This window comes from Labrus bergylta, chromosome 12 (genome assembly GCF_963930695.1).
Source record: "Labrus bergylta chromosome 12, fLabBer1.1, whole genome shotgun sequence".
In the NCBI taxonomy this organism is placed as follows: domain Eukaryota; kingdom Metazoa; phylum Chordata; class Actinopteri; order Labriformes; family Labridae; genus Labrus; species Labrus bergylta.
Window position 1 is genome coordinate 24,690,811 of NC_089206.1, and position 27,338 is coordinate 24,718,148.

At 41.9% G+C, this 27,338-nt stretch overlaps 2 protein-coding genes across 2 annotated transcripts in view; one reads left to right on the forward strand and one right to left on the reverse strand.

Annotated features, from left to right (window-relative positions):
- Positions 1-19,437, forward strand: tmem240a (transmembrane protein 240a). The gene is made up of 4 exons (XM_020635297.3): positions 1-789; positions 1,183-1,289; positions 6,798-7,006; positions 18,253-19,437. The coding sequence occupies exons 1-4, from the start codon at positions 733-735 to the stop codon at positions 18,405-18,407; spliced, it is 528 nt and encodes a 175-aa protein (XP_020490953.1). The 5' UTR covers positions 1-732; the 3' UTR covers positions 18,408-19,437.
- The window catches only part of LOC109985072 (ATPase family AAA domain-containing protein 3), a 10,180-nt gene continuing 2,172 nt past the window's right edge, over positions 19,331-27,338 (reverse strand). The window contains exons 4-16 of the mRNA XM_020635300.3: positions 27,204-27,263; positions 27,052-27,121; positions 26,589-26,754; positions 26,353-26,422; positions 26,052-26,207; positions 25,536-25,592; positions 25,290-25,415; positions 24,703-24,827; positions 24,453-24,504; positions 24,295-24,365; positions 23,989-24,156; positions 23,576-23,684; positions 19,331-23,483 (exon numbers count right to left, since the gene is read on the reverse strand). Of these exons, the coding sequence (XP_020490956.2) occupies positions 21,777-23,483; positions 23,576-23,684; positions 23,989-24,156; positions 24,295-24,365; positions 24,453-24,504; positions 24,703-24,827; positions 25,290-25,415; positions 25,536-25,592; positions 26,052-26,207; positions 26,353-26,422; positions 26,589-26,754; positions 27,052-27,121; positions 27,204-27,263 (2,937 nt within the window). The 3' untranslated portion in view covers positions 19,331-21,776. The remainder of the gene's footprint in view (positions 23,484-23,575; positions 23,685-23,988; positions 24,157-24,294; positions 24,366-24,452; positions 24,505-24,702; positions 24,828-25,289; positions 25,416-25,535; positions 25,593-26,051; positions 26,208-26,352; positions 26,423-26,588; positions 26,755-27,051; positions 27,122-27,203; positions 27,264-27,338) is intronic.

Below are 27,338 nucleotides of genomic sequence, written 5' to 3' on the forward strand. Positions count from 1 at the left end.
GCACAGGAGGTGGGAGTGGATGCTCGTGTAGCTGCTGGAAGCCAGGATGGGATAATCATGCGTGTCTGGCTCCGGGCGTTGATGCAGCTGCTGTTGCGGGATCCGGACTGGACTTGGGGCGCAGGGTGGGTCTAGTTCCCGATCTGGACCTCATGTCGATGTTATCAAGCAATCCGAGATAGGCGAGGGCGATGGCCGAGAGAGGAGCTGGTGTATTTTTTTGAGAGCGCGAGAAATCGACCGTTTTTGCCGATGGAGGAAAGAATTCGCCGGTTTTAAAGCGCAGCCCCGGTTTGGAATAACTTGAGGACACCGAGGAGACCAAGATAGGATATCGAGGGAGCCCTTCACTTGTTTTCCTTATGTTTCTTTTTTAATCTGGGCACGAGATAGAAGCTCGCCGGGGAGAACGGATCACTTTTGCATCGGTAATTAGGATAAGACTGCCTCCGTGGAGCTGTAGCGGCAGTCGCATCCGACCGACAAGGCAGAGGTGGGGGGGGGAAGGATACTTGGATGGAGAGGGCGCAGTGAAGGCTTAGAGAGCGGCTCGCCGTGTGTAGGAGGGGGACGGAGGGGAGACCGGGCAGTTTGAAGGGACGGGGAGCCAGGAGCGGCGCGGCGGCTCCATGAGCGGCTCCTGCCGGGACAGAGCGCCCAGAGCCCAGCCGGAGCGTCTCCACCGCGGGTAGAAGCCCGGGCTGAAGGACGGCGGCCAGTTTGGAAGTTTTGATGCATATGATCACAACCACCATGATTTTTATGATTCTTGGTGCTTCAGTTGTTATGGTAAGACATTTTCGCCTCCCTCTGCCATAATAAGGTTTTCAAATGCACCCACTAAGGCTAATATCTAATTACATTATCACAAATTAGCCTCACATTGATCACATTTAGCAAGAAACTAGCCTACAGCAGGCCTATCAATGACATGTGGATGTAGGTTAGCCTACCTATAATTACCTGCTGTCATAAATAAATAATAAAGTCCGTTTTGAGAGAGTCCCCCTCTTTTAGAAACGGGAGGATGTGCTAAGGCTATTTTCTCTGATTTTCTTCATGATGCTTAATGGGGCTTTCTTAATCGAGATGATAATAATGAAATTAATTATCAGCTGTCTGCAGGAATAGCCTAGCCTTATTGCTTGACATGTCCCAGCTGACTTGCATGCTTCTTTGCAGGCGATAGCCTGTTTAATGGACATGAACGCACTACTGGATCGCTTTCACAACTACATCTTACCGCATCTACGAGGGGAGGACCGCGTCTGTCACTGCAACTGTGGAAGGTAAATGCCATCATCCTCGTACAATATTTGGGATAAACATGGAGGTGTGTGTGTTTTTTTCAGCCGTAAATTCTTAATTGCTGAAGAGGCCTCGAAGATATCTGGCGGTGAAGCCCCGCAAAGCGACCACTGAATCTGTCGTCGCTCTCTCAGCGGCTCCTGTTTTCCGACAGATTTGACGTTATTTCTTCGCTATTACGGAAATCTCGAGGACACGTTTGGTCGCGGTGTGTGTTTTTCTAATACAGCTCTCTTTTGCGAGGCGTTCGGCTTTGCTGCATATACGAAGGTGTGTGTGTGTGTGTCGGAGCCATAAATAGGTAATGAACTATGAGCAATCTAAGGCCGTTCAAAAACAATCTGAGCATCAAGTGCGCTGCACACAGGCCTATACACGGCGAGATGAGAAATCCTGCTGGGGCAATTATGAACATATGAGCGTACAAGTGATGTGGTTATATGGCTTAAGAGGCTACAGGGCAGAGGCTGCTCATGAGCCTACCTGCTGTGTGCTGTCACAGTGAGAGCAGGGCTGAAGTGGGGGAAAAACAGCAGCAAGACACTCATTAATAAATTACTCCGGATTTAATTAGCATTATTGTGCATTTTCCAGCAACTGTAAGCATGCAATACAGCAGAGGCTGAGCAGACAACACAAGTGGGCCTCTATTTTTTTCTCGTTTTAAGTCTACAAAGCCAGAGGGTATGCCAACAGTGTTAGAGCAAGATTTAGAGTAAGAGCCCTTTAATCTGATAGTTTCACACCTGGATTGTCCTTAGATATTCATATTAACCCATATCCTGCAGCCATTAGAGCCGAAGAAGTCTCTATGTTGGTGCAAGCTGAACAGATGCACATTAAAACAAAACAGCAGTCTATACTGTGCACACTGCAGTGAGGGGGCTGATACAGGCAGTTCATTAGCAGCATTAAGAAGCCAGTTTCACTGGGTGTTTTTTAAGCCTGTAAATCCACAAATGGGTCATCCTCAGGTGCGGTTAGATTATGCCTGTCAGGGAGAGATAATCTGAGTCAAAGTTACGAAAAGGCTTCTCACACACACACACACACACACACACACACACACACACACACACACACACACACACACACACACACACACACACACACACATTTGCAAATGAGATATGACAGGATTTGAGATAAGAAGATGCATCACAGATAGTCTTATTTGTAATATTTTGACAATCCTGTCATCCTCACTACTGCCAAAAGGGGCCTGGTTACAAATGTGAAAATGATTTGTAGAAAACAAACTCATAAATGCAGCAGTGATTATGATTATTTTGTATTATTTTTTTCAGATTCAAGCATATATACACTGATTTACAGTAACACTCAATATACGCATGCCAAACTTCAGATTACTGTACCCAACACTGTCTCTCACTGACCTGGAAAATACGGAACGAGAGTCGGTCACCCTTTTTTCACACAAGCAGAGCTGACCCAAGCTCGGGCTTCACTCGCCTGCCCTTCCATCCGTGAGGTGTGGAGGTGTCGTGACGCCCACAGCGCTCACCTTATCAGGTTTGAGGACACTGCCAGTGTCATTTTTATTTGGCAGCCTCTGCGCCCTGATTTGGATGTGGTTGTGGCTCCTCTGACGGGCCAAAGCCCGACCTACAATATCTAGCGGGAGAGATCTAGGAGTGGACTGAGTGAGTTGCTGGGTGAACCCTGCTAATTGGTGTCATGCTGTTGTAAAAAGCTGCAGGACAGATGTCCTAAGATGATCTAAAAGCACTCATTATGGAAGTTTCATTCTTAAATCGGACAGGAAACAAACACCCAAATTCCAGATAAAATGACAGATCTGCAGGATGGAACAGAACAGGATTTAGGTCGGTGCACTTTAGGTTTAAAGGTATAAAGGCACCTTGAATTAATCCTTCATTTTTAGAGATCTAGGCAAAATATCTCAGAGTTTAGCATTGCTATATATATATATATATATATATATATATTTTTTTTTTTTAGAAAATGTTTAATGGACCTCGGTGGCTCAGCCAGAGATCATCTGTCAGTCAAAACGAAGGGAGAGGACTTCCTTGTTAATAAAGTTGAATATCTAAGGGGGAAGCTGCTTGGAATTTTCAATTCTTGCTTGGTTTAAACAAAACAAATGTAAACATTTTTAAAAAAAATGGGAAACAGCCCACTGCAGCATAACAGTAAAGTCCTCAGGTGCTCATGTATGGGAGAACAGTGGTTCGAGTCCCATCTCCTCCAGACCATGTGTCACAGGCAAGACACTGGACCCTGAATTGCTCCTGAGTGGCAAAGCCAGCAGAGTGTGGATTTATAATATAAGATTAGTTAATAATGATGGACACTTTACAAAGTATCCTCTGCAACTGGTGTGTGAATGTGTATGTGAATGGGTGAATGTGACATGCAGTGTAAAAGTGCTTTGAGTGGTCAGAAGGCTAGAAAAGCTCTAAACATGTAAACATTCTGCTTAACAATAGCTGGTTGAGGATTTTGGGGTGGCACCAGGGGTGATTATTTCAATAATCGATAGTATCCAAAAGCACAGAAACCCTAATAGGTCTACATCTATTTCACAAGACAGTTGCGTAGGAGAGGAATTAATCTATCAAATAATTGCTGGCAAACTCCTGCGCAATTGCACAAAAACATTAGCAATGATTTGGTACACAAGAATTTACCCAGTATTGGGTTCCTCTGGCTTTTATTTTTGTTGCCATGTATCAAAGCGGGGATTGATATACATTGTTTTTTAATTAAAGGCTATTAAATAAAAGTAAAAAATTCTGTTATCATGTCAACCCTAGTTACTTGTACCTGAGATTTATTTTTCTTTCTGCAAATAACAAACCATAGACAACTTGGTCTACTAAACTCCAGTCATCAACTAACTGTTGGTAGATTATTTGGGGGATGCCTTAAAAATCTGTCACACAAGCTGTGGATGTAGAATTCTTATGGTGTGGGTGTTTACCAGACAAAAATACACCATCATGTTGTAGAAAATGGAGAGTTATTTTGGAGCAATAGTACAAACGTGAAGTCAGGATATCTCAGTATCTGCTGCTTCAATTCCTACTCGTTATTTTAAATCAGTCTGTTGCACATATTTCAGTTGTGTAGATGTGAAATAGTAAATCAGAGTTCTCTTATATTGTCTGATTGAACATAAAAACTTGTATCATGTTCAAACTTGTTCTGAGTGTGTCCCAAAGTGTGTAAGCAGAGGTGTGTATTCAGTACTGACATCCAGCAGGTAAATCTCTCAGCTCCCCCAGTGTGTGGTCACTCACACTGTTTGTCAGTCTACTACCTGTATTGTTAGATTCAAAATACCTTCATCCCCTCCCAGGAGGTAATAGTAGGATTTTTTTACAAAGAGAGTTTTACAATGGAGCAGAGTCAAGACTGGACAATGTGGGAAAAAGCAACTGTAGAAGCAGCTGTTGGTAAAAAAAAAGCTGCTACAAATGTTCCTGCCTCACCAAGCTGTAATGCAACAGATTAATGCATTCACTGATCTACAAACATCCGTTGTCTTTATATTAGTATTCAATCAGCAAAATATTTAAATATTTTCCTCTCCTAGAGATATGGATACCTGGATGGCATCAATGGAAGATTTGTGGAAAAAACATTCAAATTAGATTCAAATTAAATCCTTTTGTGAGATTTTTTCCTTTTTGTATTATATTAATTTAATCCAAAATGTGTTCAATTTTAGGAACGATACATAAACAACTGGTTGATTTTTTTCTTTGCAAAATTGTATTCACCCAGAAAGGCTTTACTCAGCAGGCATGGACAATATATTTGGGATATTGGCGGGAGCTGGTGCAGTGTTGCTTTCGGTTATTTTGGGTCCTTGAGCTTTTTTTTTTTTTCCTATGAATTCACAAGTAGCAGCCAGTTTCCTTCAACTTTTTTCAACCACAGCTGCCTGGAGTGCAGCCTGGGGACACCCTGCAAAGTGCGGATTAGTGCAATCTGATTAAAATTTAGATAGAAATCTCCAGACATCATCCAAGATAGAGTGGGAATATGAAATATAAAAACAGCATATGCAAGGTAGACAGTCAGACACTTCTTCTTCCATCTTATTACACACACACACACACACACACACACACACACACATACACACACACACACACACACACACGCACGCATATATAAGCTATATGAGTGTATATATCCCCACATGGTTTCAGCAGAACAGGTTATCAAGTAGATTCTGTGATCCTCAGGGTCAAGGCTGTTTGGAGAATCTTGTTTCAAGTAGGACCGCACCATATGATGAAAACCTTCAATGTGTGTCAATATTGTTTAATATTGCAATGATAATATTACCTGCAATGATTAAATAAATATAAAAGCCTGCATTTTAGTTGTAATGTTACACTTCCTATGTCTTTTTGCTGCTCTGCATGTCCTAAACAGAACCTGGATTTGCAACTTGTTTTCATCAACCAAATGTTCATTCTTTTCTCGGTTTCCCTAGCCATTGTGATAGCTAACCAACTAGTTGCCAATCAAATAGATGCCATTTAATTTGGGTTGTCTATTGGCTAAAGGCTAAATACTCTATAGACTAAATGTTGGGGTGGCTGAGGCTCAGTGGTTGAATCCGCTGTCTCTCAATCAAAAGGTTGGGCAGTTTACACATTAGAGCGTCCTTGGGCAAGACACTTAGCCCCATTTGCTGTAAATGTGTGAGTGATGTTAGTTAGCACCGATATGCACTTTGTATAGCAGCCTCCACGATCAGTGTATAAATGTCTGTGTGAGTGGGGGAATGTGACATGTAGTGTACGGAAGTGTTTCGAATTGTAATTATTATTTTTTTTATACCTTTATTTTAGAGACAGGACAGTGGATAGAGTGAGAAATGGGGAAAGAGAAAGTGGGGAACGACATGCAGGAAAGGAGCCACAGTTCTGATCAGAACCTGGGCTGCCCGCTTGAAGGACCACAGCCTCCGCACATGTGGCTCAAGCACTAACCACTAGGCCACCTAGGGCATTCCTGACAGTCTTTTGCTATATGTAGTCATTTTTTTGGCGATGTTCATAATGTAATAATGATGAAAATACAATGTATTGCAACGTTGATTTAAGGAGAGGTTATAAGTGACAAACCTCAACAAACGTCTGACTTGATGAGTTAAAAACATAATATATGCTCCTGCAAGAGGAGCGGCTGAATCTAACACCTTTAGCCCTCCACATCAAAACACCAAATGTGGAAATATTTATAGTTAGAGGTACGTTTATGGCTACATTAGCGATCCAGAGAGTCCTTCCCTGACAGTACTGAAGCTGTATTTGAGATTGGTTGTATCGCTACATATCATGTTATATTTGCAATTTAAAATAAGAATCAAATGTCTAACCATCTGTGTTATAGAAGGTTAAGAAATGTGTCCTTACCTGGGATTTGTTGGTTTATGGATATCTTACACTCCCATCACCTTCCCCTGTCTGTCCTTCCCGCAGGCATCATGTCCACTATGTAATCCCATATGACGGGGACCATTCCTTGGTGGACTCATCAGAGAACTACTTTGTGAGTGACAGTGTGACCAAGCAGGAGATGGACTTGATGCTGGGGCTGCTGCTGGGCTTCTGCATCAGCTGGCTGCTGCTGTGGCTGGACGGGGTCCTACACTGTGCCGTCAGGGCCTGGAGGGCGAGCCGGTACTACGGTAAGCTGGACATTATCTTCTGGTCTGCTGCAGACACAGCCACAAATACAAGTTGAAGTTAAGCTCAGCCATCCCTAAAAGTCATACAGATCTATTACTTTTCTCTTAACTTTGAAATGTACTGCTACATAACATGTTACAAAATGTTTATGAGAAGAAAAAAACGGTTACTCGCGGGAAAATATCTATAATTCAAGGCAGGAATTGTTGTGACAAATGTTAGGCTATTACAAACATGCTTGTATTTATCTCTGTCCACTATGTATCCCCACACCAAACACTTGCCATGTTAACACAGCAGGTGGCAGAGCTTCCGCTATATGACCTTCCACCCACTGCTAGGTCCATTTTTTGGCTTTTCACACTGATTTTTCTCTGTTTACTACGACCTCAAAACCCGCTGCTCAACCTTCCAACCATGAAAAATTTCAGACATTGGATATCATTTGAGGCTAAAGTAACCTTTTTCTCAGGACAGCTGGAATTCCTCAAAACTTATTTGATTAATAATCTTCTAATTTGTTTTAAGGATACAGCAGAATTAACATGCCAATGTAACAGCACCACCATCAAATGTAATCACCATGTTTGAATATATAAAACTCAGTTTTTATTAAGTTTTTAAAAAGACAAATAAATTCAAACCTTCATGAGAACTGTGATGGTATAATTCTCAAAAGACGCAGTCCGATTAAACAGAAGCGATTATTTTATACAAATACAAAATTCAAAACATTTTGTGGACAGGTCTTTGGAATTAGCAATAAAATGTCACGAAGTGATTCACATTGAATTAGCTTTTTAATATTTACTTAAAAACATCACAGGTGGAGCAGACAGAAACATAGCTGGTCTCACATTTTGTGATGATGAGACTTGTAACCACAAGTTGAGTCCTAAAGGAGGATCTGAAGAGTCAATCAGCTCACTTGGGGTTAAAAAAATTACACAAATAAGCTCACTTTAAACCTTAAAATCAATGTAACAATTGAGAGGCAGTTTAAAATCGCATTTAGGTAACTGGTTTAACTCCTCTTGGAGAGTGTGATTAACGTGGGAGCAGTGGTCTGTTTTTAATGTAGTATGTTGATATTTCTATTGCCAAGACCATTGTGCGGCACAACAATCAAGCCTGGAGGAGATGAAAGCATGAATGACCTTCTCCGGCACTGAATCTTTGTGATGTGCTTCAGCTGAATAAAACAAATTAACCCACTTGATCAGCTAATGACAGAACAGAGATTGTTACCATGTCTCCATGTGTGTTTACAGGCTGACTGCACATACAATAGATTCAAATTATGAACAACAAGCCCTTATTACAGCAGAAACATGTCTGTAAGGCTCTACTGGTATTTCAAAGAGCAGGTCAGTTGTGATATAGCCAAAGGAGAAGATCTACATTTAAAATAATCAGGGCCCCAGGATAGAACCTTGGGAGACTCCAAAAAACAAGAAGGGGCCTTTAACCTCAATAGTGAAAAGTCATTAAGCATTTGTGTAATAAACCTATTTTTGCCATATTGAAGATGACAACAAAGCTTTTCACAGAATTAATTAAAATACCAGCGCTTCCATGCTGAGATTTTGCAATCACATCTAAAAAAGCATATTAAATGAATCCTCACAAATCCTGTTCAAACTTGCTATTTTGTTTTCCATTCACTGCTACAACTCTATTACCACATTTGCTGCAACATTCACACAAAAATACTGACTAGCTTAAGAGGTGGAAAGGCAACTCTTCACTTTGCAGGAAAAGCTATGATTTCATTTACTACTGTATTTTAGAAATTGCCTCAAGACTGGGTCGAATGGAGACAAGATGACCATCAGATCACTGTAACTGTACAAGAAATAGTTCTAGTTTTAGTGCCCTGTAAAATCACAACTTGTCATTGTTATTCAGGTGCATGTTCAGATTTTTCTAAGGTTTAGAGTGTTTAGAAAAAAAACCTTCAAGATTCTGGTAGGAATATTTTTTTAGCTTCAAAGGAAGCCATGCCTGTTTCCTTTAAGCTTGTGTACAATCATATAGTACCATAAAGATGCTGCATGAATTTTTGAGGCCTTGGTATCTATCATGTATTGTTTTATGGCGAGTACATGGTTAATAGATTCTTGGTGCTGACTATGTATAATGTAATGTTAAAGAACCTTCTGTATATGTGTATTTTATGAGGGACTGTAGGATCTATTCATAGAGATCCATTGGGAGTGAGAGAGCTAAATGTGATTATTGGAAGTGAACATTTGTCTACGTTGAAGTAGTGTTTGGCCATTCAAATGTAGTGAGACTGTTGTGTCTTTAGGTTTGGGTTTTAAATTTTTTATTGTTGCCTTTTTATCTTTTCATATGAATTCATCAATGCAGAATCATCCGCAGATGTAACCCTAAATATCTATGACTATCTTTTTTTGAGAATGGAACAAGAAGAGAACGAACAAGGACTTAAGCATTCATTGTATGATCTACTCATTTTAAGTGAACATTTTTAGGTGGGATACAGAGATGTAGAGTGATTTATTTATGTATCTCCATGTATTTGAGTAAATTGGTGTTTGGTTTATATGATTTCCTGATGCACTTTTGTGATTTGATGACATGCAGACTCGTAGCCACTCCCTGTTTAAGATGGTTTCTCATTGTCAGAAACCATTTGCCTGATGAAGGTCTAGTACCGAACGTTGCAAATAAATGTTTTAGTTCAGGTTGGACAGCAGGCAGGCTCTTGCTCCATAGTTAATGCCCAGACATAAGAGTTGCATCTCTCTTCTCAGAAGACAAAATCCCATAAGCAGTTTCCAAAAATACATGACTCTTCCTTTTATAATCCTTCTGCAAATATTCTTATAATAGAACTAGAAACTGTTTTTTGATCTTTTAAAACTAAGGCTGAGCAGAGCAAAACCTGCACTGAAGATTGGGAGCAGGTCGCTGAGCGAGGATGATGTGTTTATTCACTCGTGCTGATGGAAAACATTGTGCCCTTGCTTTTGGGCAGAAAGATATTTGCGTGTATTATGTAGAGCTTTGTCACAGCAGACATTATGACTTGAGAAAGACGTACAAAAGCACAGGTGTTACTAGTTATATAAACGATGACTCTGTTGTATTTAAGTGTCTCAGTAAGCAAAGAGTGCGCTTACATGGCCTTCAATATCCCGGTTTGGATCATATTTGGGATATGGCGATTACATGCTCACAGAGAAACCTTGTTATTTATATCTCTGTATTCATGATAAATACCAGTATCCTGGTTTCTGAGTACCGCATCTTAAATGTTCATGCACCTGTGATGTTTATTTTTTCCCACATAAACCGCGGTCATTTTAAAATCTGTGAAAAATTAGACTACTGTGACTTTTTGTTGGTTGAGCACTATTAAATGCCACCATCGCGATACAGATATGGTGTCTCCACCTCGTTTCCAGCATCGGAAGAAGAGAGCGACAGCAAATAATAAACATGTCCTCACCTCTGACTGGTGCCAGCATGTCACTGCCAATGCTTGAAGAAATGCAGCAGCGACTGGTTGGACAGGTTCATCATAGTTCTTCACCGATAATGACTGGAGAAAAGCATAAATGTGATGAATAGGGCATCCATTAACTGGCTGAGGCCACACCTGTACAGGTAGTCAGCAGCTATCAGAAACCGGGCTAAGGCTTGTACATGCCACAGTATCCTGTTTTCTTCAAGAGTTCTCACGGTAGCAAAATCATGTTGCTCAAAATTGGGATAAGGACTTATCCTGGTGCACAACACAAAAACCCGATCAAAACAGGGATACTCAAGTCTATGTAAACACACTCAATTCGAGTGAGTGACAATAAATTAACATGCAGAAAGAACCCTGAAACTGAAGCAGCTTAATTCAATTCACACATTGTGCTTTTTCAATGTACACCTGTGCTTTTAGTGCTGGAACATGTAAAAAAAGTCTACAGTTTAAAGAAGGCCCTAGCTGTGTCCCAATACTTGTCCCTATATGGCATGAATTTTCTCAACAATGTTTTTATTCATACATCCAAATCTGGTGTATGTATTTCAAGTAGCGCTGTTGTGAGAAAGTGGTCTCCTCAAGTTGTATGTCCGGTGCATGCAAAGTACGTGTTTAGGGCAGCTGGAGGACGTGTTATATTACAAAAGATTGTGTGACTTTGCTCGCATCCTTTGAGATGACGACCCTGCACACCCACATGTGCTTCCACTTCCGTCTTCTGATCAGACATCCTCTCAGGTTGAATGTGGGTGGAGCTATGCTCGACGTCCGTGATGTCACCAGACTTTATGAATTAAAAAAATAATGGGTCTGCTCCATTTGGCTGTGCCACTTCTTTTTATAGCAACAAGAGTGGGAAAAGCTTCTTAAATGGAGGGCAGACGGCAGCTAAGACAATAAGTATGACGTTGAAACTAAATCAGAAGAAGCAATTAAATGAATCTTTTCACAGCTTTAGTGTGTGGCAGAATCCACACCCTGCCAGCACAATGTGTCTTGACGTTCACCCTGTGATAAAGGTGTATCTGTACCACATGGAAAAGCCAACCAGTCAATGAGGCACCGCTGTGCACCCCTTCACAGTCCTCAAACGATCAACCGAACAATTTAAATCACCTATGCGGTTTAGCCATGACGCTACAGGGCCTTTAGCTCGACTAATGATCTCACTATTGCCTCAGGAGTTACAGCATGTCCCAGAAATGTCTGCGTCATCAAGCGCAGTCATTGAGAACATTATGACTGCTGGGTGGCTCAGTGGTAAGAACTGTCACATCACGGCAAGAACGGCCTGGTTTGAACTGTCACCGGGTGACTCTGTATGGATTTACAGTATATTTACACTATGCTCTCTAAGTCTAGCTGTCTTTGCTTTTTGTTTAAGGCCAAAGACAGACAGTTCAGATGAAACAGGAAACTTGACATTGTATCTAAGTTGGTCCAAAGTAAAGAAAAAGAAAGAAAATAAATGTAAAATGAGTTTAAACTTGTTTAATGACAGCTGCGAAACATGTTGGTTAGAATGAGGATTCTATAAACATGGACACAGATTGTTGTGTTAAGTGCACATTTCTCATGACATCATAGATCAGGGATGCTCCAATGCATCGATTGAACATCAGTAACGACCAACATCAGTCCTGTTGGCCCTTCTGCACATAATATGGCATGCACTGATGTCACTAGCCGATGTGTATCTGTTGGGTTCACATCAACTTAATGCTGGAAAGCTTCGGTGTTGGTATCAGCCTGGATTTAAACAGTCGGTGCATCTCTACCAAGAATGAAGTTGTAGTGCTATAGCTCAAAGTTTGCATCCTGATGAGGAAATCTAGCCAAGCTGTTATTTGTTTCTAACAAGCATTGCTTTCGTGTGATAACCAACACTATATACAGTATATATGTGGAAAGAAGAAAATAAGTTTCCAAGGCTGGTTCAAACAAGGCTCTAGATTAAGAAATGACTTCACTCTTACCATCTGCTGTGCTGCATCCCCACATACCATGTGTTTAAATCCAACCAAGTGTGATAGTAGCTCCTTAATTTCCTGTCTCCTGTCAGCGCTCTCTCGCTCTCTGAAATATCTGTTTCATTTCTCCTGCCGTCTCCAGCTGACAGATGAAGGATACATGTTACTTTAGCAAGATGCAGCAGATTTAATGAGACAGAACTTGTGGGATTAACAGTTCACCAACATCATTTGGCTCGTGTGTTTTTTTGCAGAAAAGAGCAAAGAAATAAAAAGGTGTTCTAAAATAAGCAGATATTAGTCACAAGTGTGAAATCATTACATAGCAGCATGAGATCCCTCACAGTCTGACTCTCTGCTGAGGAGACATGACCCACCATCAACACGGAGGGTTCATCTCTGCAGCATTAGCATCGTGTTTTTACAGTGTTTAAAGTTTCTTACGATCATTGAGGTGTCACAGGATTTTTCTCCTAGTCAGTATCAGACTCCGGGAGGAAAAGTTTTAGCATCCATTGGGCAAAAATTAGCTAAATTTAGAAATACTGAATATTTCAAACAAGCTTTTAACGTCAGGATTTGGAGCTTGAATGTTCTTTCTGCCCTCTGCATTTTCCGGAGCAGGTCTGTATAATGGAGGTGGCCTGTTTAAAGGATAACCACTGAAGTAGGTGAAATGTGACCTGGATACTTGGAACGCCATGGAAAAGCTCCTCTGGCAGGGTCGGAATTATTTAAGCAACAAACTAAAAACAATGTTTGATATTTAAAGTTTAAGGAAATCAAACTGGAAGCGCACAAATAAGATATTTAAGGATGATGTTTTACTTTTAAATATAACCTGTGGTGCCTCCATATTGTCAGGGACCATTGTCCCTTCGTCGTCCTAATCATTGAAATGGAAAGAGTTTGTCAGATGTCACACATTTCTTCAACCAATCCTAGAACAAAGGACTTCTTTAAACTTGAGATGCCCACTACATATTACTGCAAGAACAGCTAGTATTCATAGAGTCAACCCAAAACCAAACCAGACATTTGGGATCTAGACAAATGTCCCCCGTATGGTATTGTATGCTATGGTATATCATATCAAATATCATGCACAGTTGTATGCTATCGTATTGCATCACATCATATGATATTGTGCCCTTTTGTATCGTATTAATCATAACAATAATAATAACACGCTATTTGTATAAAAGTGTATCCCATAACATAACTCGGTACATAATGATTAGGAAGTAAAAAATAAAACGTAACATCAGAACCAAATGTGTAGGAGAAGCCAAAAAACGAGGGGCTTGTCGAGTCCCCCTCCTAACTAATCAGATCATACAGAAAGTTATGGATTATCCCTATCTCCTAACAAAACTAACAAAATCATACTAGAGAAGAACATTTCTCCCATATTCAGAAGCACCTAAACCCATGGATCCCAACCTTTTTCCTTGAGCTTAAAATGTATTTTGATTGAGTTCATTATAACCTGAAGTACAGTGGCTAACTCAGTTGCCTAATATTTTTGGAGTGAGGAAAGATGTATTTTTTTTACACAGTTTTATCTACAGACCTTACAATAAACTACAGAGGAAGAATTATCATGATTCAAGTAATATGTGCCCCCCTTAGATCTGTGGCGCCACTCCTATGGGGGCTCAGATCCCAGGCTGGGAACCAATGAATACATGATATCATAACAGAGATTCTGCTTTCCTACCCTGAGCACAAAACAGGAGGAAAATGGCAACGATGTAAATATGGCGAATAAACAAGGGCCTTGACTTGAACAAGCTTTGATAGTTGCCGGCTGCTGCTTTGCTCAGAGGTGTGGACGGTTTTGCAGCAACGTGCGAGACAAGAGCTGTTTTCTCCAACACCCATATATCATTGTAAAAAAACACCCAGGGAGGAGAGGGCATCCATATTCATCATCAGCAGAAAGGAGTGGGGGATATATGGGCTTCTTCTTTTGTACTGGGAGGGAATGCCCCTCGCTTCTGTGTGTCCCCGTGTGTGTGTGTGTGTGTGTGTGAGTGTGTGTGTGTGTGTGTTGGCTGTGACGCTGATGCTAGGTCAGACTCGTTTAGCCTCACCGAGATGAGGAGTGAAGGTGAGGCTGACAGAGCGGGGATGGGTGTACGTGTGTGTGTGTGTGTGTGTGTGTGTGTGTGTGTGTGTGTGTGTGTGTGTGTGTGTGTGTGTGTGTGTGTGTGTGTGTGTGTGTGTGTGTGTGTGTGTGTGTGTGTGTGTTACATGGGCTCAGGATGGAGATGCTGTCACATCCCCACCCCCACTCACTCACACACATGCACACACACTTTTTCCTCCCAAGCTATAAATAGAATGAGAGAGAGCAGCTGGAATGGCAAGTGAGACACACACACACACACACACACACACACACACACACACACACACACACACACACACACACACACTACATTGATTCCCACTGCTTCCTCCCCCCCTCCTAATTCTATCTCTATCTCTCTCCTTTCCCCCATCTCTTCACTTATTGAATCTACTCCTGGCCATTTCCTTTACAATGCTTCCTGCCGCATCTACTTTTTTCTTATCTTTGATGCTCTGTGAATATCCGATACAGATAAGTGGTTTTTTTTTTGCAAGAGAAACATAAAAACTATTTAAATAATTGGAAAAAATGATGACTGTTCTTTCAGCGCTAACCCCCCTATCCCTTCCCTCACCTTTAAAATAGCATAACAATTGTGCCTTCGTCTCCCATTTTGCTGCCTTGCATTATCATTTCTCCTGACCCCATCTCCATCGCCATCCTTTTATTCAAATGAGAGAAACCTGTCTTAGTTGCCCCTTTTCCTTTGGATACCCTTCAGAGCAGTCCTTGTGGACAGCATACCCATTCACAGCTATAAATAACTCACTCTCCCTCCTCCCCAACTACACCACCACTGACACCAACACCCCCCTCCCCCCCCCATCCTCTTGCTCATCCTCTAGCAGAGCCATTTGCTTCTGGGTTTGCAGTCTGGGGTTCTCCCCTCCTCTCGCTTGCTCATTCTCTCTCTATCTCTCTCTCTCTCTCTCTCTCTTCCCCCGCTGTCTCTGTGGGCCTCGCTCCGCCTCACCGGCTCCAGTTTATAACCCGACAAGCAGGAATGTCTACTCCGCCGATCCCCTCCTCTGTTATAAACCTCACATTCATGAAATACCGCTCAGTTTCCAGACAGTGGCTGACTACACAGCAGGTCAACCTATCTATTATCACGCCTGTGTAATCTGTATGTACAGCACCATGGCTGCTAGTTGTGCTAAGTGTGATAAGAGAACCAGCTGCCCCTTTTTCTCCACCTGTAAATACCTCTGACTGGCAAAAAATATGCCAGAATAATAAAAGTGTCACATGTCCAACATCCCAAACGCAAGTGCGAAGAATCAAGGGCAACATCCCGCTGCCCTTGAACGGATTGATGGATTTTACTATTTCTCATCCGATATTTCAATGAACCAATCTTTTATCTCGTCTCCATCACTCTGACCTCACTGTAAAAAATCTCACCCCTACTTCCTAGAATTAAAAGTTGTTACAGCTAAGATAAAGCTGGTGACTAAAAGACATATCAAACACCAGATTTCCCGGTGTGAGGCCCGTGTGGAGCTCATAACTCACTTTTATGATGCACACCATTGAGTACAGAAACCTTCATGCATCTGATTCTGGGTCATTTTTTTTAAGGTAACTGGCCCATTTTTTTTTTTCAAAATAATGAATGTTATATGGAAGATTTGGTTTGTTGAACGAGAACAGCATTTACAAGGTTGATTTTTCTTTTCTTTGGAGTTTGGCCAATGAAACTAACAAAATATTTTGCTCTGAATTGTTTTCTTCATAGGACAGAAAAAGATTGTTCATACCATTAAAGGTCAAAGCATTATTATTAAAGAAAAAGGCAACATATTAGAGCCAATGTTGGAAAAATCATGAAGTTATGTGCTTCTGCTTGGGCACACATATCAGTCTTCTGTGGTGTTGGCTGTTGTGTTTTGTCTGCCTCTAACTGGATTTAGAGGCAGAACATCAGGCTAAGAAGGATTTTACACTTTTGGGTCTTGATCTCATGAGGGTTGCGAGCTAAGTCTTCAAAAGCCTGCATTCAATGGTTGTCGCTCATGTCTGCACAGTAACAAATGCAACACAATGTTGGTTTACAACAAGCCACATCACTGATTTCAGTGGTTTATGCTAAAATCAAGCAGCATTGAAGTAGAAGTGAAGCAAAGCAAATAATATTGTGACTGTTGAGATTATGACTCTGGAACCAGCACAGTTACCGTTTGTTTAATTGTATCCCTGCTTCATTTTGAGCAGATTTTCCCTCAATAGGCCGATGGATGTTGTAGTTAGATATAGAAGTAACCATGGCGACGCCTCCTGAAAGTTCTGCTTTAAGTTTTCAGCGTTTTTTCCCCTAAAAAAGAACCAAAAAAATACTCACTATCACGTAAAATGTAAGAACATGAACGTGAGGATACATATCTGATGGTTTTTGTAGTTTTTAAGCCAAAAATTGAAAGAATTGGGAGAAAATGAGGGCGAAGCAGAAGAGGACCAAGGGGTTAGCGAACACTAGTTTAGCCTACCTGCTAACGTTAGCTTGTTAAGTAACTGTTGTTTCAACTGTCCAGCAAAAAAACAGAATGAATCAAAATGTGGGCTACTTATCACAGAAAGTGAACTGCAGACTCCTCAAGAGGGTCTTCTAGTAGCCGACAACTGAATGCTAGACAAAACATTTATCAGTTTACAGTGGTTGAGATTTTATTTCTCAAGATAGCCTCTCCCTAAAGCATTGTGTGTTTTTTTATTTCACATTATATTATGTTTTACTGAAGAAGACGTGAAATAGTAATTTAGACCATAATCTCTTCAGGAAAATGTTAACTGAGGTCTTTTTGCACCCTGCACAGTCGCCACCTGCTGGTCACAAGAAATAATGCATGTTTAAGGTAGACAATATATTTCTCTTTTTTTAAAGTTCAGACTAAATTACACAACACGTTAACATGACTAACAGTACAATGACCATACAATGAAATCCCTAGGTTACGGTTATGTGCGGAGACTGGTCCTCCAAGTGGCCCATTCCCCACTCCCTCTCCTGTTTTACTATGTTTAACTCAATGTTTAAAGGAGTTTGTTTAAGACATATGTTATAGTGTCTTGACAGTTTTTTAAATCCACAAACTTGCAACATATGGACGCAAGATACACATCTGGTCTTCCTCTGCCTCAGAACAAAATCTACATTATGGTGATTGCTCAGTTTTAAACATGTTAGGTTGTTTTTCAGTTTCTGTCATTTTGATGAAAATAACAGCCAAAAAATGTTTCCAAAATATTATATCACATTCACCTCACAAAGCAGACTGTATGGAAAGAAGTGACAATAGATATAATGTCTATTTTCTTCTTCTTTCATACTATGATTTCATTACATACTGCATATTGTTAATGTCCAATTGTGAGTTTTCCTGGGATCAACATTTTGCATTATAACAAACTCAAAGTAACGATTACACATTAATGGCCCAGTTGAAAAAACAACTGAAAAAACATTTTTTTTGGTAAATGTATAATAGATTAAGTGACTTATCCATCATAAGATCTTTTACATCTATCAGACAGACTAGACGATACCCGTTATTTATGAAAAGACCAATATAATTAACACACCAACACACCTGAGCCCTCTCACTACAAAGATATCTTTTGTGTCCTTCTTTCCAGATACCCCGTCCTGGTCATGGCTGCCACAGTTTTGCAACCTTCGAGACCTCCGTCGCCGGGCCCAGCTCAGACAGCTGGAAGACTCCAGCGGCAACATGGTCCACATCAAGCAGAAGCTCTACCACAACGGCCACCCCAGTCCCCGCCACCTCTGACTCTAAAACGACAAAAATTACTACAACAAAAAACAAGACTTCCCTTCCCTAAGACTCCTGTTATCTTCTCCAAAACCCCTGAATCCCTCTTTCCAAACTGCCCCATGGCCAAATGTTGCCTCAGAGACCCTGGAAAACTGCCCTCCAACTGTTCATGACATGGCCCCCTAAAACCCTGACGACAGGACTTTCTTATGACTAAACCAGGCCCCTGTCAGCACTAAAAAAAAAATCATCCCAAAATGGAGCAAGATGATTATTTGTTTCCACTGAAATCTTGTCTTATGTCCACGTCCACTGTTTGGGGAGGAGGGAGAAAAAAAAAACATTTTTAAGGGTGTTTTTTCTGTATAGAGACATTTTCTGTGTTCATTGTTAAACTTGGCATGCTCTTTTAGAACAGGGTAAGATGTGGGCAGCGTATGGAACGGGGGCGGCAAGACGGGTGTCAGGTTTTTTTTTTCTCTATCGGGTGGGAGTGGGACTTTGTTGGGGTGGGGAGGGGTGAATGAGACTGCCGGGTGGGTGGGTTTTTGTGATGGTTAGATTGCTGCTTCTGTAAATAGTTATACATAAGGGAAAGTGGGATTTAACAGTCTTTAAAGAGGGGGTGCGTGGGGGGATTTTTGTGTGAGTCTTTATCAATAGAAACCTAATGATGGACCGTGTGCGTAAAGATTAGAGGAATGAAACGGAGACATGAGTTTGTTTGAAAACTGGATGTGAAACAATGTGATTTCTGCTAAAACACAGATTCAATTAGCTTTGTTACTTAGTGAATTAACTGAATGTATTAATTTTTCCTGTAAATATGTGAGGGGGAGGGGAGTGTGTGGGGTTCTGGTCGGGGTTCTCTCTGCTATAATGTCACTCTTAAGTGGACACTGGAGGAGAAATAAATGCCAGCCAAGATGAGTCAGTTCAATACACACACACACACACACACACACACACACACACACACACACACACACACACACACACACACACACACACACACACACACACACACACACACACACACAAACACCTTCCTCACACTGTGCTCTACAGCACAGTTCAATTTTCTTTATCCAATTCCCACTCACTTATCAGAAGCAACCAGCCTATCAGCAGAGGGAACCCTCGCCCAGCCCTCCCCTCGTCCTCTCTGTCCAGACATTGCTGTTGTGAGGATGAAATGTCTGTTTTATTAAAAGTGCCATTGAAGCACAACAGTGACCTCTGATGTTTGATTGTGTCATTCCAATCATATGAGCGGAGATGAGAACACGTTCTCATGGTGAGAGGTTATTTCAGAGCAGCAACAACAGACAGATTATTCAGAGCTCCCGCTGATAGCTTCAGTTCCGTTTATTATAATTCAAATAGAAATTTCACGAGCTCTGACTAACAACCCTACTGAGATGACTAACAATGCCAATGACATCCTGACGCCACCGAGAAAAGCCCTCCAATGTTATTTACTGGAACAGCATGACTTGTTCCAGCGACAGTGAGGGTATTTAAAACTGTGTTTCACCTTGGTTGGGTATTTTTAAGCAAATAAAAACTTATATCGGGCCCAAATATTACCTACCCTAGGTTTTGATTCGATTTGAATTTTTTTTATTCTGAACATGAAACAAATGACAAAGGGGAATGTTTTCCCCCCACAATGTTAAATATGTTTTGATATGCATGATTTTCAAGCATAAAAGCAGCTGTTTGTTTGGGGCTTTTTATGCCTTTATTAGAGAGAAAGGACAGTGGATAGTCAGAAATCAGGGAGAGAGAGAGTGGGGAATGTCTAGCGGAAAGGAGCCACAGGTCAGACTCAAACCTGGTTTGTAGGACTATAGCCTCCATACATAGCACACTAACCACTAGGCTACTGGCACCCCACTTTTCAAGCATAATAATTTGACATAATTTATTATTATATTTAAAGTTCTTCCAGCAGAAGTCTGAACACCAATTAAGTTAAAATATAAATGATGAAAAGGAAAAATTCATCACAATTAGCAGCTGGATCCAGTGATATTAAATTGATTACCATAAAAGGAAAATATTTTCTCTCAGTGTTGTTGAGTAATTAGTTGTTTGACTAATCATCTAAGTGCCAATATAAACAGCAACAAAATCGATGTTTCTTCTTGATTCTGCATGTGCATTAAAAAGGTTTGTATAACACTTGAACGGCCAGCAGCAGTAAATCAATAATGTCTGAAACACTGATGTAAACTGTGATTTCCTGGGTTACTGTGAATCTAGTATCATATTCAATCCTCCAGATGATCCAAAAAAATACATTTGACTAAGGGTCTGGCAGCATCCACAGTCCTTCTATGGAAGGTGAAAAGAAAGAAACATTCGTCAAGGACAGTCCTCAGCTGCACGAGCGCTCCTGCTAACAGGAGCCAGGGAGAGATGTCCTCAGCGAACATTTTGCAGACGGGTAGTTGAACTCTTGCCAGAACTGGTCAGCTAACATGCATGAAAATTCCTTTTAGAGGGCAGATTTCTGAAAATGTCAGACGGACACAGACTCTTAAAATGGTATGGATGCCCGGAGGAGAGAAAGTAAGAAAGCAGGAAGAAAGAGTCGGGTAGTCGTAGTTGTCCAAGCATATTTTTTACTCAGACTTCAGCAAATCTACAACCCATAAACAAACAATCACCTAAACAATTACAGTTATTACATTACAAGCAGATTGACAGAAAAGTAGACAAACCCAAGGAGACTTTTTTTTAGATTCAAGGCTCAAGTGTTTTAGAATAACAAAAGCCCTTCATTTACAATAGCATTTCATCAAATCATAGACGTGTATGAAGAATGGACTGCGTAACATCTCGCCTAAAGTGTAGCCAAAAATCATCTAGAGCGCCCCCTACTGACTGGCTGCAGTATAGGTCAAAAACCCCAGTCCTCCTTGTTAGCAGATGGGACATGGGTTTAAACTAGAAAATCTAAATTCATGTCAAATGAATTTTCTCAAACCCATTCTGTAGTGGTAGCAAGAAATAATGCTGATGTGTGTTCAAGTCCTCTTTGAAGTAGTTATTTGATGCCATAAAAAGGTATAAAATGCCATGATTGACAGCTACTAAGGCACTGTGTGCATCGGAGAAAAGGCATGATTAAACATAAACACTAACACAGGAGTCATTGAACTTCCATAGCGGTAATCGTGTCTGGGTTTTTCCGATTTCAGGAGCGACACGACGTCATTACAATCATTACAACAGCTCTTCCATCCGATACCTACTATGCAGACTGACTCAAAATGCGCAACATGAGGATTTTGGCTTCACCTTTGTACAGCGGTAGAAGGTTGAGGCACGTTGTCCCTCTTTATATGTATTCTATGCATCAAATGTTTGAAGAGATCATTTCTTTGGACTAGGCTTGTCTTGTGGTTTTTTGCCGTGGTCTTCACTCGGTTTGTTCGGCTTCTCAGTTGGACTTGATTCATCGACCTTCAAGTCAGGGATGGGAACAGCTGCTGGGTTGGTCTCGCTGGGGACTTCGGTGACTACGGTCTCAACTTCTTCTGCGGACTTTGTTGTTTCGGATTCAGCTTCCTTGGCGGCAACCTCAGTAGTTTCGGGCATTTTCCCATCTTCTGTAGGCAAAGTATCTGTTTCTTTGGGGGCCTCTGTTGCAGTGACCTCTGCATCTTTTGAAACTTCGGCTTCCTTGGAAACTTCTGCAGGGGTGAGCTCTTCTTCCTTTGACACCTCTGCTGCCATGACCTCGGCATCTTTCTTAACTTCGACTGAAATCATTTCTTCTGCTTCTTTAGGAACTTCTGCAGGGATGACTCCTGCTTCTTTGGAGACTTCTGCTTCCTTGACAGCCGTCTCTGTAGTCACACTCTGACCCTCTTCTGTACCCTCAATGGCAGCTGTAAGAGGCTCCACTTTGGCCTCACTTTCTACAGCAGATTCTGTTGTGATAACCTCAGCTTCCTTAGTAGCAGTCTCAGTTACTGCAGTTTCAACCTCTTTAACCACCTCTGTAGCAATAATCTCTGACTCCGTGACCGCTTCTGTCACTACTGCTTCAACCTCTTTAGCAACTTCTGATGTTTCAGACACAGCCTCCGCCACAACCTCACTTGCAGCTTCAACCTCCTTGACGACTGCTGCCTCAATCTCTTCAGTAACAGTTGCTACTGTGTCAGCCACCTTGGCCACATCGGCTGCAATAACTTCAGACTCCTTTACTATGCTTGCTATGGACTCGGTTGCTTGAGCTACATTGCTGGCAATTTCCTCTACAACCTTTGCTGCATCAGCTCCGGTTTCCACGGCAGACACAGGAGCTTCAGTTTCTACACCTTCAACTGACTTGGCTGCGGTCTCCTCGGGTAGAGCAGCTACTGTAGCTTCTGCCTCCTGAGCAACAGCTGAGACAGTCGTTTCCAGATGTGCTTCAACATCCTTTTCCTCCCTGGCTACCACTGCAGCATCAGCCTCTTGTACAGCTCCATCAGAAGTTGGTTCTTCTTTACACACAGCAGCAGTTTCTTGGACAGTCGAAGCTTGTAGACCTTGAGCCTCTTTAACCTCAGTGACCACCTCCGTCACCTCAGGAACAACAGCGTCAAGAACAACAGCATCAAGAACAACAGCTGTGCTTTGAACCTCCTCAGTGAGGTCTTTAATGGCCTCAACCTCCTGCACCAATGGGACAGCAGCAGCCGTCTCAGCAATGGTTTCAGCAACTGTTCCTACAACTTCACTTTCTTTAACCAAAGTGGCAGCCTCTTTGAGGATAACCTCTGCCTCCATTTCTGGAGGTACAGCGGCTGCTTCTGCCTGGGCAGCGCTGCTCACAGCCTCTATGATTGGAAGAACCTCTTGTATAGTTGGAGCTGCGTCTTCGGTGTGTGCAGGAGAAGCAGCCTCCTGGGCTGAAACTCCTGCAGCCATTTCCTTAGGGACAAGAATGCCGCCGACCTTGCCGACCCCTGCACCTGCCTCCATCAGCAACCAGTCCATTTTCTGTGCATGCTGGATGATTGCATCGTCAACTCTTGCGTCAATCATTGCTTCGGTCAAAACTCCGTCTTCAGAGGAGTATGCAGCAGCCTTTCAGAGAAACAATTCGAATAAAGGTTTGGTTTAAGATTTGATTTAGAGTGGTGGAATCATATTTTATGCCAATGCGCTTTTCTACTCACCTGCCAGGCCACACCGAGTTTAGAGATTTCACGGCCGGACATGCCTTCTGCTCGCTTGGCAATGTCTGAGCACTTCTGGCCATAGTCGAACTGAGCTAGCTTTAATCTCCTGTTGAGTTCAAGGACAAGAGGTTTGAATAGTAAACGAGCCTCGAGCTCAAACTCATCTCAATGATCATCCATTCATGTTCTGGTTTCAACTGACCAGTGCAATCTGTAACAACTTCTTGTGGACTTAAACACCATTTCAAGTAAAGACCTATAAGCCACTTTGGTTTCAGGACTGAACACATTATATACATCATTATGCAACTTGAGTTAGCAAGGCTACCTCAAGGGACCACTGCGCTCCTATGTGGTAGTAAATCACCTCCGCAGCAACTCTAGTATTGAATTACAGTCAATGTACTCACTGTCTTCCCGTAGTGGCAGGACCCAGCACAAATTTGTCGAAATACAAGCGCACCAGCCTCTCCCTCTCGTCGAGCCCTGGTAACGCAAAGTTCACAATCTCGTCAATGCGGTCATTAATGGCCCAGTCGAACTGTTCTGGCTGGTTACTAGCAAGCACCAGCATGAACCTGAGGGGGGAGAGAGAGAGAGAGAGAGAGAGAGAGAGAGAGAGACTACTTAGACCTGTGGTGGTCAGTGACCTTTTCAGTCATGGCGAGGACCTTTCCATGCCCAGCCATGCACAGTGAATTATTTAAGTCACCAACTTGTTGCTCTGCTCCCCAGTGCGGTACAGGAATGCGTTGAGGGTGGCTCGGAGGTCCTCGCTGATTTTCTCCTGCGATGCAAAAAAACATGACTCATGAATACACGATTAAAGCACAGGGCGTCATCACCATGCATATGGCACTGCAGCTGAACTCACAGTGGATCGCTTACGCAGGAACGCGTCAGCTTCATCCACGAACAGCAAGACGCTGCAGAGAAGCAGAGAACATCAAAGAGAATGAGCCGCTGTTTTTCTTTAAGGCCTTTAAAGTAATTACTCAGTAGAATTAGAGAAGCTCTTGATGCAGCATAACAAATAATCTCCTCAGAGTCAATATAGAACCGCTGATTACACATTATGGTATATAATCATATGATGTTTAATGGATCACATTAAAGCGCCCTACCCTCTGCCGCTGGTGCTGGCCCAGTCAAACACCTTGTGCATGGCGGTGACTCCATCACGTCCCATGGGTGCCACGTCTCCTCCTGTCATGATGGCAAAGTCCATTCCTGAGTGGAGAGCCAGTTTCTGAGAGGTAATGGGAAAAATGATTTTTTAATAAGAACCAGTGAGGAAAACAAAGAAATACACAACCATGTTAAAACGTATTAACAAAAAAGCTACCAGACTACATGCTAATGAATGAAATAAATGAACCACATCATTGGTATGTTATTCACTGTGGGCAGCCAATCACAGCCAACGCCTGATTTATTCTTCTTTTATTCAAAACAAAGCAGAATAAGTGATGCATAAAACCACCAGGGCAGATATTTTTTGCCTGAAGAGTCAATCTAGTTTCTTGACTGTTAAAGCATCTTCATGAAAACCTTTTTTTTTTTCTAATTTCTGTTTCATGAAAATGTGAAGAAAGCAGCAGCAAAACACACTTCAATTCATGTTAAAGCTCACTGTATTCACCTTTAACTGTCTAATGAAAAGAAAAAATATATGGTTAAAAAGTCCAAAAGGGGTTTGACTCAGTCTTACCTTGGCAAAGAGAGTTTTTCCAGTTCCAGGGGGCCCGTACATCAGGATGTTTCTGTACAAGCCTTTGTTCTGCCTCGTGTTGCGAGTGGCGATGGCAATGTCGCGAACACGTTCCTCTAAACTCGCCTGTGAGATCCATGGCACATTGACAAGACTAAGCACTTCTCACAAAGACATTTCATGAATGTTGAATTCAAAAAGACATTAATACATTAAAACAAAACGACAAGCCCGTTAATGACTCACGCTGAGCACAACGCCGTCCAAGGCATCCTGTGGTCTGCTCCTCAGACGCTTGGTTGTCTAAGAATGATGAAAACAGAGAGAATGACACAGTGAGCACTTAATCATTGAGGAATGGAAAGGCAGAGAAACTTTGGCTGAAAGCGAAGTGCAAATGTTTTTGTTGTATATAGTCATAATATTCAGAAAATGTTCATCATTTTTACACTTCATCAGCGACTCTCCCGCTCTGCAGCTAACAGATTCAAGTCCCTGCAAACATTACAGACTTGGGGATTCAACCCTTTTAAAAAAACTACATTCATCACATATACAACTGTTACATTGGTAGGATGATGCCCAAAAACCTCAATCAAAGCAAGGCTCCAGACACACCACTGTTTTTTGTGCACAGTCGCTATGACAACGTACAATGAAATCTCTGTTTAGAATACTTTCATTCACCCTGCATGACACAAGTTGGACTTAGCAGGCGAACACAAACTAGTAAAAACTCTAAAAATTGTCATAAAGTCCGACCTTGATTGGGTGCTTGATGGCCTCTGCGACAGTTAACCTGGAGGTCTCTCGGACCAGAGACGGTTTACCCAGACGAGCCTCGATGAAGCGCCCGGCCACCGATGTGGCGTTCCTGGCTGAGTAAACTCCGACTGCCAACAGTGTGAAACCAGCAACCTGCGGGCGGCAAAAGTGCATACACACACCTCTTCAAATATACTGTTGAGCATTACAAAATATGAAAACTTCTATTTCCCATAATCCTCTGTGTTCCTCCTGTGGTTAAAGTGTTAAAAGTCTGACAGGTCTGACATGGATTTACCGTGGCTGTGAGTTTGTCCCAGTCGGAGACAAAGGCCCTGAATCCCTCCCCGAACACCGCCCCGGCCGTCCTGCCAGGAAGGGAAAAAACAAAACACAATTATCACACCGACCGCCTCCACTGTGGCACACACACTTGACTTCAGCCCTCTGAGAAACAGCTGAGAGAGATACCAGGAGATAACATGCCAGTTACTGTCAGGATTAAGGAGAGAGGGGAGTCATTTTTGCCCTCACTTTATAGATTCAAGGACAGTTTGTCTGTGTTCAGCAGCTTTCAGGCGGATCTGTTCCCTGATCAGGTCTGCGTTCTCTCGCTCCACCTGGGCCCGGGCTTTGGCCTCGGCTTCAATACGAAGCAGGTCGTTCTTGTGTCTCAGGTCCATCTCGTGTTCGATGGTAGCTGAGAAGAAAAGGAGCAGAAACTCATTGCTACCTACTTACATCCCCTGCTCAGATTTACATAAATGAAGTTTAACAAAGTGAAAGATTCTAGCTGTAACTTATTAAAAAGGATGGATCACTTAATAGCTCCTTTAATAAAACATACAATGATTTTATTCTGAAGGGGCCGTTATACTTATGATGCTGTTTTAACAATTCCTTCTTTTATGCAGCATGAATAAATAGCTTTGTCTTGACATTGTAAGTTAATGAATATTGTGTAAATGTAAGTCTTCATTCTGTTTTCTTCTTCTACCTTTTCTCATGCCCTCTTGCTTCATAACCGACTCCTCTTGTTTGCGAAGGTTCTCGTCATTGACGAATTGCTGTTGATAGAAAATAAGGTTACATGAACGCTCCGCTGTGGTTTTCAGGTAATGATTTCAAGTGTCCATTTCAAAGGTTCACCTGTTGCCTGAGCTGATCATCATACCTCTGTCTGGCAAGTTTGTCTTGGTATTGTGCCCTCTGGAGGGGATAGAGAAAACGATTCATTACGTTCACATGTTAAATGTATCTTCTCATCAGAAACATTTATATTTC